This window comes from Macrobrachium nipponense, chromosome 3 (genome assembly GCF_015104395.2).
Source record: "Macrobrachium nipponense isolate FS-2020 chromosome 3, ASM1510439v2, whole genome shotgun sequence".
In the NCBI taxonomy this organism is placed as follows: domain Eukaryota; kingdom Metazoa; phylum Arthropoda; class Malacostraca; order Decapoda; family Palaemonidae; genus Macrobrachium; species Macrobrachium nipponense.
The window spans coordinates 48,813,841-48,836,771 of record NC_087202.1 but is presented as its reverse complement, the minus strand read 5'-3'; the positions used below and the strand labels follow the sequence as shown (position 1 = coordinate 48,836,771).

Here is a 22,931-nt window from a genome sequence, read left to right as displayed (position 1 = left end):
TCTTTTTCGCCAAAATAGGCTTACTTACCGAGTAAGCGAAAAGATTTTTTTTCTTATCTTCGTAATGAAAAGGACATTGGATGTTGAGCCATACTTTTTTCTAATAGGCTAATATACTTTTTAAACTGATTTTACGCCTTTGCAAGTCGTTACACCTACTTATATAACACCATAAGTTTTCAGTGTCGTATAGCTAACAAGAACGTTCAGATTTCCAATGAGTCCAGAGATAGAACTATTATTAGTATACATTTTCACAATAAATAACACATGAAACCAGCAAAGATTTTGTAGGGAAACTGTAAAATGTAGCTAACATTTTTCAGATGATACAAACTTGTTTTTGTCTCCATAGAATTATCTGAAAATATATAAGAAGTGTATTTACGTTTCTACCTCCTCCTAAGAAAATGAAAGTCTAATGAAAGTAAAGAAAGTAAAAGTAAACGCTGTCCAGCATGACAATTGCTTTCTCGTAAGCGTGACGACATCATAATTGTGTTGTCATATGATCTGTGTTCACTCTCTCACTTGCTGAAACCATGGCGCAGAAAAAAGACATGTTCGAACTCAATACCCTTTACATTTTTTTTTTCATAGGTCATGAAGACCTCTATGTAAGGGACCTTAAACGCATATAATCCAAATATATTTGGAATTAAAACGAAAAATACGGATAAATGTATAGGATTTAATTAAACACCCGCGGAGAAAACAAAATTTGAGGTACAAGTAGTAAGCATATCCGAACACTTGTTCATAACATGAAAGAACGATCGCGTTCAATATCTTGTTAAGCGAACAGCTAACGAACTTGCGATCTTTCATCATAAGCCAACATGGCGGAGCCTGGTAGGCACGCGACGTTGTTGGCCTTAGGGGCATTAGTGGGAATTTTATTATTATGTGATTTTGTAGCGGTTGGCGAAACAGCTAAGGATGTTCCCGTAATGAAACTGAATAATTTCATGGGGCCAAGTCTCCGATTCATGTACTGGTAAGACCTCAGACAGTTCGATGTTTTGATGAACTTTGACCAGGCCAGCTCAAGGCCTCTTCTCCTATCCTACCCATAGATTATCCGTCGTTTGTAAGACCCCTGTCATGTTGAATTAAAGGTAGTTTAGGTCGTTTCTTCTCAAGTCATGAAAGGATTTTGCCGTAGGTATGCAGTAGGATGTCGTTAAGGGAACAAGGATGCAACTACGGCAACCCCCTACACTGGACCCAGCTAGGTAAAGCTACCTAACTAGTACTAAGTAATTTTAAGCCCTCATTCCGCTGTAAAGTAGACTAGGTATGGCAGTTGACGTTTTCCTACGTTATTTTACTTACTGAACAAGAATTTAAAGTTATATTTATTCGGACGACTATAATTAACCCCCAGGGGCCAGTACTAAACACGGCGAAATATAGGCTAGGCTAGGTACTGGACGCCCCAATCCCTGGTGGATGTCGTATTCGCGGTTACGTTTATTGAAGGGTAATTCTAAAGAATAGTTCCGCAAGGACTGTAAGGAACGAAACCGCGGATACGACATCCACTAGGGATTGGGCCATCCAGTGTACCTATTTCGCCGTGTTTAGTACTGGCCCCTGGGGTTTAGCTAATTACAGTCGTCCGAATAAATATTACTTTAAATTCTTGTTCAGTAAGTAAAATAACGTAGGAAAACATCAACTGCCATAGTCTACTTTACCGCGGAATGAGGGCTTAGAATTACCACTAACTAGGCTACCAGGCTAGCTACTATTAGGCTAGACCGTCTGTGGATAGTACCGAAGGTTGAAACTAGCAATCCTCCTACTCTTGATGCCCAGCAAGGCACTAGTTAACCAGATCAGGCTAATATGAGAGTAGCCTATGCCCTCGCTATTAATTTGTGAAATTTTTAAGCCAGATTACCTAACATATGATTGCTTTTAGGGTTATGATTGCTTTTAGGGTTAACAACTGCTGACGATCCATCGTCATAGCGCTGGCCAACCTTATTCACTCGATATTTAAACTAGAATACAATTACAATTTTAAGCATAGGGTAAAACACCGCATGGCCTGAAGCAGGCCATGTACGATCAATGCATGCCACCCTCCGAAAAGGTCATTATAACGCGTCCTGACACCTGAGATGGGCATCAGTCACGACTTCTTCTTGGTGAGAAACGGAGCTAAAAACCTCTACTCTCCTTTTGAAGTAAGTATTTTCTCCAAAGTTAGAAATTAAGGCCAAATTTTATGCATGACACTTACCTGGCAGGATATATATAGCTTATCCTCTTGACGCACTGGCAGAATTTCAAAACTCGGCGGCAACCGCTAGTACACTGGTAGTTCAGGTGACGGCCACCCCGCTCCCGTGGCGCTGGTACTTGGAACTATTCCCGTTTTCCTCAGATTTTCTCTGCCAGCCGAACCGGCAACATCGTTGTTGGTTCTCTGTTAGAATTTCCTGCTCGTTATCTGACTTTTGGATATTGGTATCGTATTCACGAAGTTAGAGTGGCAATCGCATTTGTTTGGACCTTGTTTAGTATGTCTGATTCAGGAAGTATGTTTAGAGTGGGGGTTTGTGTGAAAGAAGGGTGTAAGGTAGAGACTGACCGAAATCATCGGTAGATCCACATACTATTTGTAAGAAGTGTCGGAGTTTGTATGTACGTGGGACAATAGGTGCAATGAATGTCAGTGTCTGAATGAGAAAGAGTGGAAGGCTCTTATGAAGTATGTGGAGAGATTAGAAAAAGATCGGGTTAGAAGATCTGTATCTAGGAGTGAAAGATCGGGATCTTCGAGTAAACCTTTGGATGAATCTTTGCATGTGTCTTCTCCAGCTCATTCACATGTAGATGTAGCACCTTCCCCCCAGGTTTCTCCTGCTCCAGTTGCTGTATCTTGAGGATACTACTGATCCACAAAATAGTGAAAGTGTTCGCTGCCCTTGCGTCCATGGGAGACCAAATTAAACGATTAACAGACAAAGTGGAAGTGTTTGGTGACAGTGTTGTGGAGGGGGCGCCTGATCGTCTCTCTCGTGCTCCTAGACCGAGACCTCTGTCAAGCTCCCAGACCCAAGGGAGAAGGCATGTCGACAGTCGAAGGGAGGCGAGAGGGGTTGACTTGCGATCAGTCGTCCCTTCAGGCAGTCCTGTTGATAAGTCCCAGGCTGCTGCAGTACGCCATAGAAAAGGCGATACTGGGAAGTGCCGTTATTCTTCGGATAGTTCAGCCTCGGGAAGGAAGGAGTAGGCGGTTCGCGGAAGTATCGCGTCCTCTCAAGAGGTCATACTTTCCGTCCTCTTCACAGGAGGAAAGGGCTTTCGACCAAGAAGGGTGGAGTAGCCCTGAGATTTTTCATCGGAGGATGAAGAGATGATCCCTATCAAAAGGAAGAGGGGATTTCACGTCAGTTGGAAGTTTCGCTCGCCTCTTCGTGTTAGCCCCGGTGCGTCCTCGATCTCCTCATCCATCAGGAGTCTCGTAAGGAGGCGGAAACGAAGGAGGTGCTGCGGGACATGCAGCAGAGATTGGCAGTGATTGTTCAATCATGGGAGAAGCGAACAAGAACCTTCGGTTAGACGTAAGGACTCGTCTCTCCGGTTAAGTCCTCCAAGAGGACGCAGGACGTACAACGCGATCCAGGACGCAGTGCGTCCCTTAAGAAGGACGAAGTACAGGACGCAGGACGCAAGAGGAGAAGTGATGGACGCATGGTGGACGCATACGTTCAGGAGGACGCAGGACGCAGGCGGGGCAGCAAGTCAAAACATTGTCTCGACAAGGAAGAGAGGAGTTTTATAGGGAGTCAGTGCCGCATTCGCTTTCTAAACAGGAGCTGCATAAGGACTCTGAATTGGAGAGTCAGCAGGATCTTGGTTTTCAAGATATTTCTTCGCAGGAGGAAGAATTTGCGGAGAGTGCGGAAGAGGACAAGACGGAAGCTCCTTCTTCGGACTACAGGAGGCTAACAGAGTGCCTTCTTTCTTTGTTTGAAGGAGATTTTCAACCTTCAGGCCCGCCATCGCCTTTGTCGCAATTTTCGAAGACGAAGACAGCCAAGAAATCGTCGTTTTTGAAAATGACTTTGTCCATTTCGGCCAAGAAAGCCCTTCAACGCGTAAATGAGTGGTTGGAAGGAAGGAAAGAAAGAGTCGGGGAAGACTTCTTTTGTATTTCCTCCGGCCAAGTTGGCTTCGAAGTCTGGTGTTTGGTATGCTACGGGGGTGGGGAAAGTCTTGGCCTGGGAGTGCCTGCCTCCTCCCAGGGAGACTTTTCCAACATAGTGGATAGCTACCGTAGACATGCTTTGCATTCAGCAAAGTGTGGTGGACTTCGTCGGAGTTCGACCATTTACTCAAAGGTATCTTTAGGACCTTTGAGGTGTTTAATTTTCTTGACTGGTCGTTGGGGGCCCTGGCTCGAACTTCGGAGATGGAAGAGTCGTCAGTATCCGAGTTGTCGAGAAGTATTATGTCCTGTATGGATAAAGCCTTGAGAGATGGAGCTAATGAATTGGCTTCAATTTTTACAGCAAGGCGTCTTGAAGAAAAGACATCTCTTATGCTCGTTCGCTGCTAAAGGAGTGTCGAACGCGCAAAAGTCGGAGTTGATGTTCTCTCCTCTGTCAGGACAGCTCTTCCCGCAAGAGATCATTAAGGACATATCCTCTCCCTCACTCAGAAGGCGACTCAAGATCTTCTTACGTCATCGGTAAGGAAGTATTTACCTTTCTAAGGTCATGAATAAGACTACGAATGGATACGAAGACAGCACAGCAGCCCTTTCGGGGTAGGACTTGTTTCGCTCGACCAGCATTTAGAGGGAAAAGAGTCTTCCAACCAAAAGAGGGGCCAAAACTTCAACCAAACAATGAGTCAGAAGTCCTCCAGACTTGTTGTGGGGGCCAGACTTTAGACTTCTGGGAAGTCTGGCAAAGCAAAGGAGCGGATCCTTGGTCCGTAAAGGTAGCGAAGGAAGGGTACAAGATTCCCTTTCTCAAGAAACCACCTCTCGCTACAGCTCCGAGAGCCCTAGGGGCTCATTACATCGATTTAGAGAAGAGAGGCTCTTTGGCATCAGGTCGTCACCATGATAGAAAAGGGGGCAATAGAACCGGTTCTGGATCACGAATCCCCAGGGTTTTACAACCGTCTGTTTCTAGTACCGAAATTCATCAGGAAGTTGGAGGCCGGTACTGGACGTAAGCCAGCTAAACTTGTTCGTAGAAAAGACCAAGTTTACGATGGAGACGAACGATTTCAGTACTGGCAGCGGTACGACCAGGGGACTGGATGGTAACACTGGACCTTCAGGATGCGTACTTCCATATTCCAATTCATCCAAGGTCCAGGAAATATTTGAGATTCGTTGATCCAGGGGAAGGATTATCAATTCAAAGCCCTGTGTTTCGGGCTGTGCACCTGGCGCCTTCAAATTTTTACAAGAATGATGTCGAATGTGGCGAAGTGGCTTCATTTGGCAGGAGTCAGAGTCTCTCTCTACCTCGACGATTGGCTCATAAGAGCACAATCAAAACAGCAATGTCTGGAGGACACGGACGTAACATTGGAATTAACTCAGCAACTGGGTCTGATGGTGAACCTGGAAAAGTCACGATTGATCCCCTCTCAGGAAACTAGTTATTTGGGGATTCTGATATCCTCAGTGACTTTTCGGGCTTTTCCGTCACCCGAAAGGCAGACCAGTGTATACGGAAAGTGCAAGAATTTTCCTAATGAAAGGACCAATGCTCAGCGAGAGAGTGGATGAGCCTGCTGGGGACACTCTCTTCGTTAGAGCGGTTCATTTCACTAGGGAGACGTTCACATGAGCCCTTACAGTTTCTTCTTTCTGAACGAACGAAGTCTGGCCAAGAAGATCGCAACCAGATTCCTTCCGTTTTTTATCCAATTCCTTCGAAGATAAAGGAGGAACTAAAGTGGTGGCTAGTTCCGGAGAGGTTGTCAGAGGGTACGTCACTCCAGCAGAGGAACCCAGACCGGATATTATTTTCCGACGCGTCAGACGCAGGCTGGGGAGCGACGCTGGGCCCTCGGGAGGAGTCAGGCCTTTGGAGCGAAGAAGAAAAGCATGGCACATAAACAGGAAGGAACTGATGGCGATCTTCTTGGCTATGAAAGCGTTCAGACCGTGGATCAGCGGCAAAGTGGTGCAGATCAACGCGGACAATACCACAGCTCTGGCATATATACGGAAACAAGGAGGAACCCACTCGTTGTCCCTTTGCAACCTGGGCGAAGGAGATTCTGCTTTGGTCGCAGAGAGAAAACGTCACCCTGCTCACCAGGTTCAATTCAGGGAGAGAAGAACGTCAGGGCGGATCTGTTGAGCAGGGACGGACAAGTGCTTTCCACGGAGTGGATGTTGCATCTTCAAGTATGCCAGAGAACTGTGGGAAGCTCTGGGGCACTCCAGTAGTGGATCTTTTCGCTACCGCAGCGACGAAGAGGTTACCGCAACTATTGTTCTCCAATCCCGGACCCTCTTGCAGTCGCAGTCGATGCCCTTCCTACTAGATTGGACGGGTCTAGATGCGTACGCTTTTTTTCTTTTCCCCCGTTCAAGATTTTAGGAAAGGTAATGAAAAAATTCAGGGAAAGTCGAGGAAGGCAAGGCTGACCCTGATAGCCCATACTGGCCGGCCCCAAACGTGGTTTCACAGAGGTACTGGAATGGACAGTAGATTCTCCGAGAAGTCTACCCACGAGAGTAGATCTTTCTCAAACAACCCCACTTCGACAGGTTCCACAAGAACACCCTCGCTCTGGGTCTGACTGCGTTCAGACTATCGAAAGACTTGTCAGAGCGAGGGGGTTTTCTAGAGAAGCAGCGAAGGCAGTTGCAAGAGCACGAAGGCCATCGACTATCAAAGTGTACCAGTCGAAGTGGGAGAACTTCCGTAAATGGTGTAGAATCGGAAGATTTCTTCATCCAGTACCTCTGTGACACAGATTGCAGATTTCCTGCTATACCTGAAGAAAGAACTAGGTTTTGGCTAATCAGACGATTAGAGGCTATAAGTGTATGTTGTCTGCAGTGTTTAGACACAGAGGTTTAAACCTGTCCAATGACGCAGATCTTAGAGATCTCCTCAGATCGTTTGATACAAAGAAGGATCGACGGTGCAGAACCCCTTCTTTGGAATTTGGATGTCGTTCTCAAATTCTTGGAGACAGATAAGTTCGAACCTATGGGCAGTGCGCCTTTGCGAGAGCTAACGAAGAAAAGAAAACTATCTTCTTAGTAGCCTTAGCTACAGCTAAAAGGATTAGCGAGCTGCAAGCTATTGACAAGCAAATAGGATGGAAGCACAAAACAAAGCAGTTTGTTCTTTTCAACAGGAGTTCAGCAAAGAATGAGAATCCTTCGCATCCATGGCCAAGATCATTTGAGATTGAAGGACTGGCTGATCTGGTAGTCAAGAACAAGAAAGGGTTCTTTGCCCAGTAAGAGCCTTACGGTTTTACGTAGAAAGAACAAGAAGCATTAGGGGAACTTCATGTCTCTGTGGTGCTCCGTTAAAAGATCCTACTAGACCTATGTCTAAAAACGCAATGGCTTTCTTTGTAAAGAGAATCATTAAAGATGCTCATTTGCTTTGTCAGGAGGAATGCTTCGGTATAATTAAAGTTTAAGCTCATGAGGTGAGAGCAGTAGCTACGTCCCTTAGCATTCAGGAAAAATTTAGCCCTCAAGGACATTATAGATTCAACGTATTGGAGGACAAACTCTGTGTTTGCCTCTCATTACCTTAGAGACTGTGTAAGACAACTTTTGATAATTGTCAAACGTTAGGCCCGTATGTATCCTCAGGTACAGTACTGGGCAAAGGAGTTTCCACCCCATAACCAATAATAACATGCTAGGTTTTTTATATTAATTAGGTTTATAGTGTTTTTATGGTTGTCTGAGAAGGTTAAGACCAGCTCAGTCTGTTGGTTAGTGTTTATTATATGTGTGTGTGGTTCAGGTGCACTAACTTTCCTAGCATGAATGCCCGTGGTAAATGAGGGCTAGGGTTCTCTGTCAACAAATAAAGGTGGTCACGTCCCAGTTGTCAGGACCCTTATTGTTAGCTTTGCTCAACAAACAGGTCACGTCCTAGTTGAGAGCTACTAAGGTTTAGCAGGCTAAGAGGCAGGACCTACGAAGTCAGCTACCTTAGCAGGTAAGGAACATAATACATAGTTCTAAAAATTTAGTAATTTTTTGAATTATGACGATGTTGCTGTCTATGACCCACCTCCAAATGTGTCAATCAGCTATATATATACCTGCCAGGTAAGTGTCATGCATAAAATGGTATTGTTATGATACAATAAAGTTTTATGCATACTTACCTGGCAGGTATATATAATTAAATTCCCACCCACCTCCTCCCCTCAGGAGACAGGGTCAGAGAAAATCTGAGGAAAACGGGAATAGTTCCAAGTACCAGCGCCACGGGAGCGGGGTGGCCATCACCTGAACTACCAGTGTACTAGCGGTTGCGCCGCGAGTTTTGAAATTCCTGTCCAGTGCGTCAAGAGGATAAGCTATATATACCTGCCAGGTAAGTATGCATAAAACCTTTATTGTATCTAACAAAATACCATTTTTAAGATTTAAACAGAGGGTAGTGAAAAGGGTGGCTATGGCAGTGGAAATCTCACCAAAACGCTTTCGAGATTTTTACTTACGCTTCAATATTTTAGAAGATTGACGCTATCTCGATGTTTACTGAGTCGCTTGTGTCAACAAACTTCCCATTTCCTGTGATAAATTAGCACACCGCTTGTACCCACAGACTCTGGGGCACTTTCATCACAACAACCGGAACACAGTCCCTTACCAGGACGTTTTTAAGTAAACAACTGTTTTGGTAGAAGACTACGACAAAGTGTGCACTAGATAATTTTATAAATAAATAGTAAAACATCAATATTTTACATATTTATGATGATTAATTTGAAAATATTCGTTATTGAAAAAGTAACTCGATTCTGACTCAAATTTAAAAAGTAATTATTTTTCTTTTTCCGGAATTAGAACATTCTTTTAAGTCCTGTATTATGACGTCACGACATCTGACTTTCGTACCTATTGTAAATAATTGCTATACTCAACTTTCTTGCAGAACAGTTTACCAGTTATTCATGCAGATTATCAGCTATGCATGTAATTGTTATAATCGTAATGCGCATATACGTATATCTTTATTATTTAATTTTTGGATATATGAAGATGTTTTACTGCCGGATTACCGCCGTAGTGTGATGCAATCACTTTCGGTCCCTGGGCCTCTGTTTTCGCACCATAAGAAATTAATGGGGCCAAATTGCAATGACCAGAAAGTCATTAAAAGAGGAAAGTTGGCATTGAGGGGCATATGTTTTGATTGAGAAAAATACAAATTTATACAATAGCTAGCTTGTAAAAAAATACTTGATTACAAAAAAAACTTGATTGACAACTAAGCAGCATACCTACTATGGGTTTCAGAGACAGTGCAAGCAGGTGTTTTGGCAATATTTCTGTAACGAACACTCATATCAGTACGAGATTTTGCTATAGTGCATTACACCCAGTGCCGTAATTTATAAGGTTATCGTGAATCACTAATCATAAAGAATAACGACACTTGTCCTTGTACCAAGAGACAAAAACTCCATTATCCAGAAATGGATACGAACACGTAAAAAAAGCTCCACCTACCCCCCCCCCCCCCCCCCCCCCCCCCCCCCCCCCCCCCCCACACACACACACACCGCCACCCCTGTCCTTTTTCCTTCCTTCGCCTTCCTCTCTCTCTCTCTTCTCTCTCTCTCTGTTACCAATTGGTATGTTTTCACCCTCCAAACTGGGTATAAGACTTACACAAAACGTGGAAATTGGTGAAATCAGCCTATGTATTGAAAGTATATATACATAAATATTAAAGCAATTTTATCATTATTGCATTACTATGACAAATAGAATTCATGGAAACAGTTTATAATGCATCGGCGTATGTTTTAAGCTCCACTAATGTGGCAACGATGATTTTGCCATTCTTAGCATGCAAACCTTGAAGGTTACATTTATTTCTGGCTTACCGTTATTTAAAAAAATCAAAATACTAATATAGACTTAAATCGATGAAAAGTGCTAGCAAAAAAAAAGCAAAAAAAAAAAATATATATATATCCACTTATCCGTAGTCTGTTCCTCTATGGTTTTCGGCAGCCAGATGTACGACAAGGTTAGAAACATTGGATTGTATCTACTTTAGAAATATCTGTAATTTTTCGGGGTAATTTGGTTGCAAAAATGGGATAATATACATGAATTAAATTAACATTTTTAAATAACAAAATAAAGTTCAACTAAATAACGAGTAAAGTAAACAATTTAGGGAATAAAACTTTGCAGTGTCGTCGTCTGCTGTTCGTAACTGTGTTTGTGGCGCGCACGCGCTTAGGAACCAGGAACAGCAACTTGTTTAAAGTTTAATGTGGAGTGCATTGAGACCAAAATGTGTATAATAACAATCAAATAAGCTCTGTGGAGTTTCAGTTGTGATGGCAGTAAGGATAAAAACCACAAGACAAAAATGAATTCAGTTCGAACCATGGCCCCGGGAATAACAAGTTTCATACTTTCACTAATATAGGCAGCAAATTGTTGTTTTATTGTGCTGATTACAACTGCAATCTTGAGTAAGATCAATAAACGTTACATATATACGCTAACATTGTTCAAATGAGTGCTGGGAAGGCTGGGATAGATGAAGTCCATCCGTGACCAGACCCTGCCATCCACACGGTAGCCGCCATATTGGATTTCAAAACTGCCTTGAAAACATATTTTATGAAGAGCGTCACATGCTTATTTTAGTTCGTATGGGGCTTTCATATATCACATTATGTTGACGAAACTTCAATCTTTTGAATGGTATGCTTAGAGTTGTAAATGTATTCTTGTTTTATGCATGACACTTACCTGGCAGGTATATATATAGCTTATCCTCTTGTCGCACTGGCAGAATTTCAAAACTCGCGGCAACCGCTAGTACACTGGTAGTTCAGGTGATGGCCACCCCGTTCCCGTGGCGCTGGTGCTCGGAACCATTCCCGTTTTCGTCAGATTTTCTCTGCCAGCCGAACCGGCAACATCGTTGTTGGTTCTCTGATAGAATTTCCTGCTCGTTGACTGACTTTTTGGATATTGGTATCGTATTCACGAAGTTAGCTTGGCAATCGCAATTGATCTTGCATTAGTATGTCTGATTCAGTGTTAGTATGTTTTAGAGTTTGTGTGAAAGAAGGGTTGTAAAGTGAGACTGCCGAATCATCGTAGATCCCCATACTGTATGTAAGAAGTGTCGAGAGTTTGTATGTACGTGGGATAATAGGTGCAATGAATGTGAGGCCTGAATGAATTGAGAAAGAGTGGAAGGCTCTTGTTTAAGTATGTAGAGAGACTAGAAAAAGATCGGGTGAGAAGATCAGTTTCTAGAAGTGAGAGATCTGGTTCTTCGAGTAAACCTATGAATGAATCTTTGCCTGTGTCTTCTCCAGCTCATTCCCATGTAGATGTAGCACCTTCCCCTCAGGTTTCTCCTGCGCCCGTTGCTGTATCTGAGGATACTACTGATCCACAAATTGTGAAAGTGTTCGCTGCCCTTGCGTCCATGGGAGATCAGATTAAACGGTTAACGAACAAAGTGGAAGTGTTTAATGACAGTGTTGTGGAGGGGGCGCCTGATCGTCCCTCTCGTGCTCCTAGACCTAGACCTATGTCAAGCTCCCAGACCCAAGGGAGAAGGCATGTCGACAGTCGAAGGGAGGCGAGAGGGGTTTACTCTCGATCAGTCGTCCCTTCAGGCAGTCCTGTTGCGTCCCAGGCTGCAGCAGTACGCCATAGGAAAGGCGATACTGGGAAGTGCATTTATTCGTTGGATAGTTCGACTTCAGGAAGGAGTAGGCGTTTTGTGGATGTATTGCGTCCTCTCAAGAGGTCATACATGCCGACCTCATCACAGGATGAAAGGGTTTTTGAACAAGAAGGTTGGAGTAGCCCTGAGATTTTTTCATCGGAGGATGAAGAAGCAATCCCTATCAAGAGGAAGAGGATTTCTCGTCCTTTAGAGGTGACTAGCCGTGCGGTGAGCGGTGTTTCCCCCCTATTAGAGAAACGCCGCTGCGTAGACGTCAGGATCACTATCCTCTCCGTTTTAGCCCAGTGCGTCCTCGATCTCCTCCGCCTCAGGAGTCTCGTAAGGAAGCGGAGACGAAGGAAGTTCTGCGAGACATGCAGGAGAAATTAGCAGTGATTGTTAAATCATGGGAAAAGCCCGAACAACCTTCTGTCTAGACGTAAGGACTCGTCTCTCCCGGTTAAGTCCTCCAAGATGACGCAGGACGTACAGTTGCCTCCTCGTTCTCAGGCGGGATCTTCTCGTAACCCAGGACGCAGTGTGTCCTATAGGAAGGACGAATCTCCGACACTGCAGGACGCAAGAGGAAGAGTGATGGACGCATGGTGGACGCAAACGTTACGGAGGACGCAGGCGGCAGCATGTGGATACATCTTTCCGACAAGGAAGAGAGGGGTTTTACAAGGAGGCAGTTCCGCATGTCGCTCTTCCAGGCAACTGTGGATAAGGATCCCGCTATGGAGAGTCATCAGGATCTTGGATTTTCAGGATATTTCTTCTCAGGAGGCAGGACTTTGTTGAGTTTTCGGAAGCGGACAAGAATGTGGAAGCTCCTTCCTCGGACTACAAGAAGCTAACCAAGTGCTCCTTTCATTGTTTGAAGGAGATTTTCAACCTTCAGCCCCGCCATCTCCTCTATCTCAATTTTCGAAGACGAAAAACACCCAAGAAATCTTCTTTTTGAAAATGACCTTGTCGATTTCAGCGAAGAAAGCCCTTCAAGCGATAATGAGTGGTTGAAGGAGAAGAGAGAGTCGGGGAAGACTTCTTTTGCTTTCCCTCCGGCCAAATTGGCTTAGAAGTCTGGTGTTGGTACGCTACGGGAGGGGAAAAGTCTTGGCCTGGGAGTTCCTGCCTCCTCCCAGGGAGACTTTTCTAATATAGTGGGACAGCTCCCGTAGGCATGCCTTACACGCAGCCAAACAAAGTGTGGTGGACTCTTCAGAGTTCGACCATTTACTCAAGGGTATATATCGGACTTTTGAAGTTTTTTAATTTCTTGATTGGTCGTTGGGTGCATTGGCTCGGACTTCAGAGATGGGAGATTCTCAGACTCGGATTTGCCTAGAAGTATCATGTCCTGTATGGATAAAGCCTTGAGGGATGGAGCTAATGAACTTGCTTCACTGTTTACAGCAGACGTTTTAAAGAAAAGGTATCTTTTGTGCTCGTTCGCTGCGAAAGGAGTCTCGAATGCGCAAAAGTCGGAGTTGATGTTCTCCCCACTTTCAGGACAGCTTTTTCCACAGGATATCATTAAGGATATCACACTTTCCCTTACTCAGAAGGCTACACAGGACTGCTGACGTCTCAGTAAGGAAGTATTTACCCTCTAAGGTTGTGAAGAAGACACCGAAGGAAGCAAGGACAGCACAGCAGCCCTTTGGGGGTAGACTTTTTCCCGACTAGCCTTTAGAGGGAAAACCAGTTCCGGCCAAAAGAGGTTCGAAAACCTCAACCAAACAATGATTTAGAAGTCCTCCAGACGTGTGTTGGGGCCAGACTTTTAGACTTCTGGGAAGTCTGGCAAAACAAAGGAGCAGATCCTTGGTCTGTAAGTGTAGCGAAGGAAGGATACAAGATCCCCTTCCCTAAAGAAACCACCTCTCGCTACAGCTCCGAGAGCCCTAGGGGCTCATTACATCGATTTAGAGAAGAGAGAGGCTCTTTGGCATCAAGTTGTCAGTATGTTAGAGAAGGGAGCCATAGAACCTGTTCTGGATCACGAATCCCCAGGTTTTTACAACCGTCTTTTTCTGGTACCGAAGTCATCAGGAGGTTGGAGGCCAGTACTGACGTAAGTCAGCTAAATTTGTTCGTAGAAAAAGAAAAAGGACCAAGTTTACGATGGAGAACGAACGATTCAGTACTGGCAGCGGTACGACCAGGGACTGGATGGTAACGCTGGACCTTCAGGATGCTTATTTCCATATTCCGATTCATCCAAAGGTCCAAGAAATATGAGATTCGTGATCCAGGACAAGATATATCAATTCAGAGCCCGTTGCTTCGGCTTTGCACGGCCCCCCTCAAATCTTTACAAGGATGATGGCGAACGTGGCGAAGTGGCTTCATTTGTTAGGAGTCAGAGTCTCTCTCTACTTGGACGATTGGCTCATAAGAGCACAATCAAAGCAGCAATGTCTGGAGGACACGGACCTCACATTGGATTTGACAAAACAGCTGGGTCTGATGGTGAACCTGAAAAAGTCACATCTGATCCCCACACAGGAGCTAGTTTATTTGGGGATTCTGATATCCTTAGTGACTTTTCGGGCTTTTCCGTCACCCGAAAGGCAGACCATGTGCCTTCGGAAAGTGCAAGAATTCCTATCGAAAGACCAATGCTCGGCGAGAGAGTGATGAGCCTGCTGGGGACACACTCTTCGTTAGAGCGGTCATTTCCCTAGGGAGACTTCACACGAGGCCCTTACAGTTCTTTCTGAACGAAGTCTGGCCAAGAAGATCGCAACCAGATTCCTTCCTGTTTCCAATTCCTTTAAAGATAAAGGAGGAATTAAAGTGGTGGCTAGCCCCGGGAAGGAATGTTAGAGGGTACGTCACTCCAGCAGAGGAACCCAGACCTGATATTATTTTCCGACGCATCAGACGCAGGCTGGGGAGCGACGCTGGGCCCTCGAGATGAGTCAGGCCTTTGGAACGAAGAAGAGAAAGCTTGGCACATAAACACGGAAGGAACTGATGGCGATCTTCTTGGCTCTGAAAGCGTTCAGACCGTGGATCAGCGGCAAAGTGGTGCAGATCAACGCGGACAATACCACAGCTCTGGCATACATACGAAAACAAGGAGGGACCCACTCGTTTTCTCTTTGCAACTTGGCGAAGGAGATTCTCTGTGGTCGTAGAGAGAAAACATCACCCTGCTCACCAGGTTCATTCAAGGGAGAAGAAACGTCAGAGCGGACCTGTTGAGCAGGAGGGACAAGTGCCTTTTCCATGGAGTGGATATTGCATCATCAAGTATGCCAGAGGCTGTGGAAGCTTTTGGGGCAGGCCAGTCGTGGATCTTTTCGCTACCGCAGCGACAAAGAGGTTACGAATTACTGTTTCTCCTCCAGTCCCGGACCCTCTTGCAGTTGCAGTAGATGCCTTCCTACTAGATTGGACGGGGCTAGACGCATACGCATTTCCCCCGTTCAAGATTTTAGGAAGGGTAATGAAGAAATTCAGAGAAAGTCAATGGAACAAGGCTGACTCTAATAGCTCCATACTGGCCGACCCAAACGTGGTTCACAAGAGGTACTGGAAATGGACAGTGAATTCTCCAAGAAGTCTACCCACGAGAGTAGATCTTCTCAAACAACCCCACTTCGACAGGTTCCACAAGAACACCCTCGCTCTGGGTCTGACTGCGTTCAGACTATCGAAAGACTTGTCGAGCGAGGGGAGGGGGTTTTCTAGAGAACAGCGAAGGCAGTTGCAAGAGCACGAAAGACCTTCACTATCAAAGTGTACTAGTCGAAGTGGGAGAACTTCCGCAAATGGTGTAAGAATCGGAAGATTTCTTCATCCAGTACCTCTGTGACCCACCAAATTGCAGATTTCCTTCTGTATCTGAAGAAGGAAGTGGGTTTGGCAAATCAAACCATTAAAGGTTATAAATGTATGTTGTCTGCAGTGTTTAGGCACAGAGGTTTAGATCTGTCCAATGACGCAGATCTTAGAGATCTCTCAGATCTTTTAATACGAAGAAGGATCGACATTGCAGAGCTCCTTCTTGGGAATTTGGATGTCGTTCTCAAATTCTTAGAAACGGATAGGTTTGAACCTATGGACATGCTTCTTTGCGAGAGCTAACGAAGAAGACTATTTTCTTGGTAGCCTTAGCTACAGCTAAAAGGATTACGAGCTGCAAGCTATTAACAACAAAAACAAGTAGGATGGAAGCACAACAAAGCAGTTTGTTTCGTTTCAAGAGGAATTCTTAGCCAAGAATGAGAATCCTTCGCATCCGTGGCCAAGGTCATTTGAGATTGCAGGTCTGGCTGATCTAGGTAGGTCAAGAACAGGAAAGGGTTTCTTTGCCCAGTAAGAGCTTTACGTTATTACGTAGAAAGAACAAGAAGCATTAGGGGGACTTCAGGTTCTCTCTGGTGTTCTGTCAAAGATCCTACTAGACCTATGTCTAAGAATGCTGTGGCTTTTTTCGTAAGAGAAGTCATTAAGGAAGCACATTTGCTTTGCCAGGAAGAATGCTTCGGCTTGCTTAAGGTTAAAGCTCACGAGGTGAGAGCGGTAGCTACGTCCTTGGCATTCAGAAAAAATTTAGCCCTCAAGGACATTATAGATTCTACGTTTTTGGAGGACAAATTCTGGTCTTTGCCTCGCATTACCTAAGAGACGTGAAGACAACTTTTGATAATTGTCAAACGTTAGGCCCGTACGTATCCTCAGGTACAGTACTGGGCAAAGGAGTTTCCACCCCATAACCTACTAACATGCTAGGCTATCATTTTAATTAGGTTATAGTGTTTCTATGGTTGTCTGAGAAGGTTATTACCTGCTCAGTTTTTTGGTGTAGTGTTTTGTTATAGTGATTGTGTGTGGTTCAGGTGACTAACTTTCCTAGCATGAATGCCCGTGGTAAATGAGGGCTAGGGTTCTCTGTCAGCAGATTGGTCATGTCCAGTTGTCAGACCCTTGTTATTAGCTTTCTCAACAAACAGGTCACATCCTAGTTGAGAGCTACCTAAGGTTAGCAGGCTAAGAGGCAGGACCTACGAAGTCAGCTACCTTAGCAGGTAAGGAACCTAATAGTAATTTAAAAAACTTAGTTAATTTTTGAATTATGAAGATGTTGCTGTCTATGAACCCAACTCCAAATGTGTCAATCAGGTTATAATATAACCATGCCAGGTAAGTGTCATGCATAAAAATGATATTGTTATGATACAATAAAGTTTTATGCATACTTACCTGCAGGTAGGTATATAATTAAATTCCCACCCTCCTCCCCTCAGGAGACAGGGTTCAGAGAAAATCTGAGGAAAACGGGAATGGTTCCGAGCACCAGCGCCACGGGAACGGGGTGGCCATCACCTGAACTACCAGTGTACTAGCGGTTGCCGCGAGTTTTGAAATTCCGCCAGTGCGACAAGAGGATAAGCTATATATATATATACCTGCCAGGTAAGTATGCATAAAACTTTATTGTATCATAACAATATCATTTTCACCAATTAAATATCGAGTGAATAAGACCCGTCCAGTGTGATAAGGGTTGGTAGTCAGTGATTTTTTACCCTAGCTACCATTCAAAAGATTGAAGTTTCATCAACATAATGTAATATATGAAAGCCCCATACGAAATAAAATAAGCATGTGAGCTCTTCGTAAAATGTTTTCAAGGCAGTTTGTTTGAAATCCAATATGGTGGCAATCGCGCGTGGCCATCTAACCACAGACAATCCACATCTTTCTCAGCCTTCCAGCACTCATTTGAACAATTGTTAGCGTATATATGTAACGTTTATTGATCTTACTCAAGATTGCAGTTGTAATCAGCACAATAAAACATTTTGTTGCCTATATTAGTGAAAGTATGAAAATTTTTATTCCTGGGGTCATGGTTTCAACTGAATTCATTTTAACCTTGTAATCAGTGGTTTTATCCTTACTGGCCATCACAACTGAAACTCCACAGTGCATATTTGATCGTAATTATACACATTTTGGTCTTAATTCACTCCTAATTGCACTTGAACCACGTTGCTGTTCCTGGTTCCTAAGCACTCACTCCACAAACACAGTTATGAGCAGCAGACGAGTACACTGTTTATGAGGTGCAAAGTTTTATTCCCTTAATTGTTTACTTTACTCAATATTTAGTTTATCTTTACTTTGTTACTTCAAAATGTTTATTTAATTCATGTCTATTGTCCCTTTTTTGAAACCCCGAAAAATTACAGATATTTCTGAAGTACGAGCAGACGACGGCAAAAAGACTCGTCGTTGCCAATCTAGTGGAGCTTCACACAAACGCTGATGCATTTACAAACTGTTTCCATGAATTCTAGTTGTCATAGTAATGCAGTGTAATGATAAAATTGCTGTAATATGTATATATACTACAAATAGATACGTTAATTTCACTTATTTTTCCCAGTTTTGTGTAAGTCTTATACCCTGTTTGGAGGGTAAACATACCAATTGACAACACTGATAAACAATTGAAGAGCGCAAAGCGCTGCAAAGAATGCCGTAGTTCCCTTAGATAAGTACTGGTTAGAGGTTGGGTTTACGATTGTTGTGATGAAAGTGCCCCAGCGTCTATGGGTACAGGTGGTGTGCAGATTTAGCACAGGAAATGGGAAGTTTGTTGATACAAGCGACTCCGCAGACATCGAGATTGTGTCAATCTTCTAAACTTTTTTAATCATAAATAAAAATTTTGAAAGCGTTTTAGGGTAGTGTGGACTGCTTTGGCCACACTTTTCATTACCCTCTGTTTGAATCTTAAAATATGCCTTAATTTCTAACTTTGGAGAAAATACTTACTTTGAAAGGAGAGTAGAGGTCTTTAGTTCCTGTTATCACCACCAACTCCTCATGACTGATGACCATCTCTGGTGTCAGGACGTGTTAAAGTACTTATTGGAGAGTGGCCAAAACCACGGCAGTCGATGATTTGGCCAGTCCACTACCTGGGCCAGTCTTACCTGCTCGTTGACCCAACTTCCAGAAAAAGTTATTTAACACTTTCTGACACCGGAGAAGGACACTAGTCACCATCGGTCATGAAAGGAACACCTCGAGACCTCTACTTTCCTCTCAAAATGAGAGAGTTCGGCATTTCTAAGTATTGAGGACACGGCTGCTTTTACCTTGGAAATTGATTTTTCCTACAGTTTTAGTGCTTTTGATGAAAAAGTAGCAGTTATCTTGTGGGGGCAACTGTTATTTACATTGTATCTCTACCCAACAATGATAGGGGACTTTGGGAATTTGGTGTTTTGGCTGGGGGACAACACACGTATTCAAAGCGACCATGTTTCCGTTCTGGTAGATGCCGAGGGATACGCTGCCTTCAAGGAGCCATGTGTTCCACGGGAGGGAGCGGCTGAGGGGAGGTGGGTTTACAAGGTTCGAGTTGGTGTAAGGGGGTGGGGGTTGATTCACATGACTACTACTACACCATCAAAAACACTAAAACTGTAGGAAAAATCAATTTCCAAGGTAAAAGCAGCCGTGTCCTCAATACTGAGGAGCACGAAAACATCACTTGAAACTATACCACGAATTACCACTACCAAGTTTCATTGTGCACTTCACAAAACTCTGTACTAATCAACTAGAATAAGGTTTGAACAATGACTAAATCAAAACGGTACTTACCTTTAACTTTGAACTCACGAGTCTACATTTCGTTGAACAGGTAGGGGGACAGAGAGTTGGAAACGCACAATGTTCGTAATGATGGAGTGAAAAAGAATATTTACAATACCATAACCAAAAATACGTATACGTATACGTATGTTTGGAGAAGTATTATCACAATTAATAGTGAAAATGTGGTTACTTTGAGAATATGGAGAGTCAGGTGTTAACTCTTCAAATACTTCTTGTTAAGTAACATGAAAACGCAATTTGGGTACAAATAGTTGTCGACTTACAACCTATGCGAGTTACGACTGATCGACTTTACGACCATCCACAACTTAAACAACTGGGAAGTGACTTAGCAAGAAAGAATGGTGTCCAGCTGAACATACGATAGTTTTTATACATTCAACTTCCCTGCCAGATATATACTTAGCTATAGACTCCGTCGTCTCCGACAGAATTTCAAATTTCGCGGCACACGCTACCGGTAGGTCAGGTGATCTACCGCCCTGCCCTGGGTGCAGGACTAGGAACCATTCCCGTTTTTCTAATCAGAATTCTTCTGTCGCCCGGGCCATCAACATTGTTGTTGGTTCCTCTCGATTGGTTTTTCTTTTTTCACCGGCAATTGATCTTCTTGACCGACTTTTGGTGACGTATCTGGATTGTTGTATTGGCATACGCTTTTGTGGACTGTTTTGTGGACTTGATTTTGGATTTTTCTTTAAAAATGTCTGACTCTGGAATGGTTGTGAGACGTTGTGTGAATGTAGGCTGTAAGGTGAGGTTGCCGAAAGCTTCAGTAGACCCTCACACTGTATGCAAGGGTTGTCAGGGAGTATGAATGTTCTTTTTACTAATACTTGCAAGGAATGTGAGAATTTGAGTGAGAACGAATGGAAGAATCTAACTAATTATTTGAAAAGTTTAGTTAGAGAGAAAGAGGGAGGAAGGCTTCTTATAGAAGTTTAAGTAGTTCGAGATCTGAACTAATTCCTAGCTTGGGATCTTCCCCAAGGGTAAGTATTGCTACTTCTCCTTCCATTGCAGCCACCCCTTCTCCTATTGCAGAAACCTGTAGATTCAGCGAAAGAACTTGCGGATCTAAAGCAGCCTTCAAGTTGATGGAAAACAAAATGGCTGCCATACAAGGTAAGGCTAGTGATTTTTCAGTGGACAATGATATGAGTGTCCCCAGTGTAGTGGAGGGGGCATCTGGTCGGCTCCGCAACGCTCCTAGGTCTAGACCTCTTCCAAGCTCACATGCCCAGAGGAGAAGGAATGTCAAAAACCGAAGGAAGGGAGGTTGTGGAGAATCCCCACCGATCAGGTGTCCCTTCGGCGGTTTCTGTGACACCCCAGACTGCCAAGGATCGCTATTGCAAAAGCGTCCTGCGTGAGTGTTTTTCGTCGTCGGGATCTTCATCTCCGAGACGTGATTGGAGGGATTTCAGATCGATCTCGACCCACTCAAGAGGAGTTGGAAGGCTCCGACGATTGATTCGAGCCCAGAAAACTTCCCTGAGGAGTCTCCTTCGGGAGTTAAGAAGGCAAGAAGAGCCATTCTTTAAACCAGAGTGAGAAGGAGTCAGGAGGTGGAGGCTATGGACTCCTCCCCTCCTCCTTCCCCTCCTCCCGAAGAGGATAAAGAGGTGGTTACGAAGAGGTTCATGATGGCTATGCAAGAACAGATTTCGTCTTTTGTAGGAGTTCTTTCAAAGGAGCCTCCTAGAAGGAAAGACTCTTCCCTTCTGATCAAAAGATCCTCCAGACGTATGGAGGTATCTGCCGCCAGGATCGATGCTCCTACTCGAGGTGAGGCTTCCTGTACGAACGTGGATGAACCGATCAGACGTCTGGCACCGGCCAGGAGTGAGGAGTCACCCAGGAGGCAGGAGCCAAGAGCCAGGAGTGAGGAGTCAACCAGGAGGCAAGAGCCAGGAGTGTGGAGTCATCCAGGCAAGAGGCAGGAGGCAAGAGCCAGGAGGCAAGAGGCAAGAGGCAGGAGTCAGGAGGCAGGAGTCAGGAGGCAGGAGCCAGGAGTCCGGAGTCAGGAGGCAGGAGTCCGGAGTCAGGAGGCAGGAGTCAGGAGCCAGGAGGCAGGAGTCAGGAGGCAGGAGTCAGGAGGCAGGAGTCAGGAGGCAAGAGTCAAGAGCCAGGAGGCAGGAGTCGGAGACTCCTTCCTGGAATTTATGACTCTTCTCCAAATAGAAGCTCCTCTCCTTCAGATCGTAGGAGGTCTTGGAAGGACTCTCCCTCCAAACGAGAACTTTCTCCTTCGTCTGATCGAGGTTTAGACGATTTGTCTGATGACGAACCTCCTGCAAATGAAGGACTCTCAAATTATAAGGTCTTAGCCTCATTGTTGCTACAAGAGTTTGGAGACTCTCTTAGTCCTGCGGCTCCTCCTTCTCCTCGTTCTCTCTTTTCGAGCTCAGCTACGGCAAAATCTTCGGCCTTTCTGAAAATGAAGCCTGCAATTTCGATGAAGAACGCACTCCATTCTTTAGATTCTTGGATGGACAAGAAGAAAGAGTTGGGAAAGACTGTATTCTGCATGCCTCCTTCCAAACTCCATGGAAAGAGAGGTATTTGGTATGGGACAGAAGAGACTATGGGTCTTTCTCTTCCTGCCTCGGCAGATGCGGACTTTTCCAATTTAATGGAGGCCTCTAGACGTCACTCCTTAGGATCGGTCAGATCAACGTGGAGCACTTCGGAGTTGAACCACTTTCTAAAGGGACTTTTTGTCACTTTAGAGGTGTTCAACTTTCTGGATTGGTCACTCGGAGTTCTGGCCAACAAATCTAAAGATCCGGAGTTTCTTAAAAACCCAGATATTCTCCATAGCGTCCTGTCTTGCATGGACAAGGCAGTACAGGACGGTTCGGGAGAAGTGGCTTCCCTTTTTGGTGCTGGTCTTCTGAAGAAGAGATCAGTATATGGATCCCTATTATCAAAAGGGGTTTCTCCGAGCCAGAGGACTGCTTTATTGTTCGCCCCTCTGTCGGATCATCTACGCCTCGGGAACTGTCAGCGAGGTACAGAGACCCTGTAATGAGAAAGACTCTCCTTCAAATGGTGGAACAAATGTGGGAAAAGGAGGCCATCGAACTTGTGCAGGATCCACACTCCCCGGGATTTTACAATCGCCTTTTTCTAGTACCAAAGGCATCGGGGGGGTGGAGACCAGTACTGGACGTAAGCGCTCTGAATCGCTTTGTTCAGAAAAAGAAGTTTCACTTATATAACTTACCCGGTGGTTACATATAGCTGTCGTCTCCTGACGTCACGGCAGAATTTGAAATTCGCGGTAGCGCTAATGGTTTGACAGGTGATCCCTCTACTCCCGCCCTCTACCGGGTTACCGGGAACCATTCCAACAATAAATCA

General features: G+C 44.5%; 1 protein-coding gene across 1 annotated transcript in view; it reads left to right on the top strand.

Annotated features, from left to right (window-relative positions):
- Window positions 1–11,525: 11,525 nt before the first annotated feature.
- The window catches only part of LOC135222383 (thioredoxin reductase-like selenoprotein T homolog CG3887), a 142,315-nt gene continuing 130,909 nt past the window's right edge, over window positions 11,526–22,931 (top strand). The window contains exon 1 of the mRNA XM_064260471.1: window positions 11,526–11,721. Coding sequence (XP_064116541.1) covers window positions 11,526–11,721 — 196 coding nt within the window. The remainder of the gene's footprint in view (window positions 11,722–22,931) is intronic.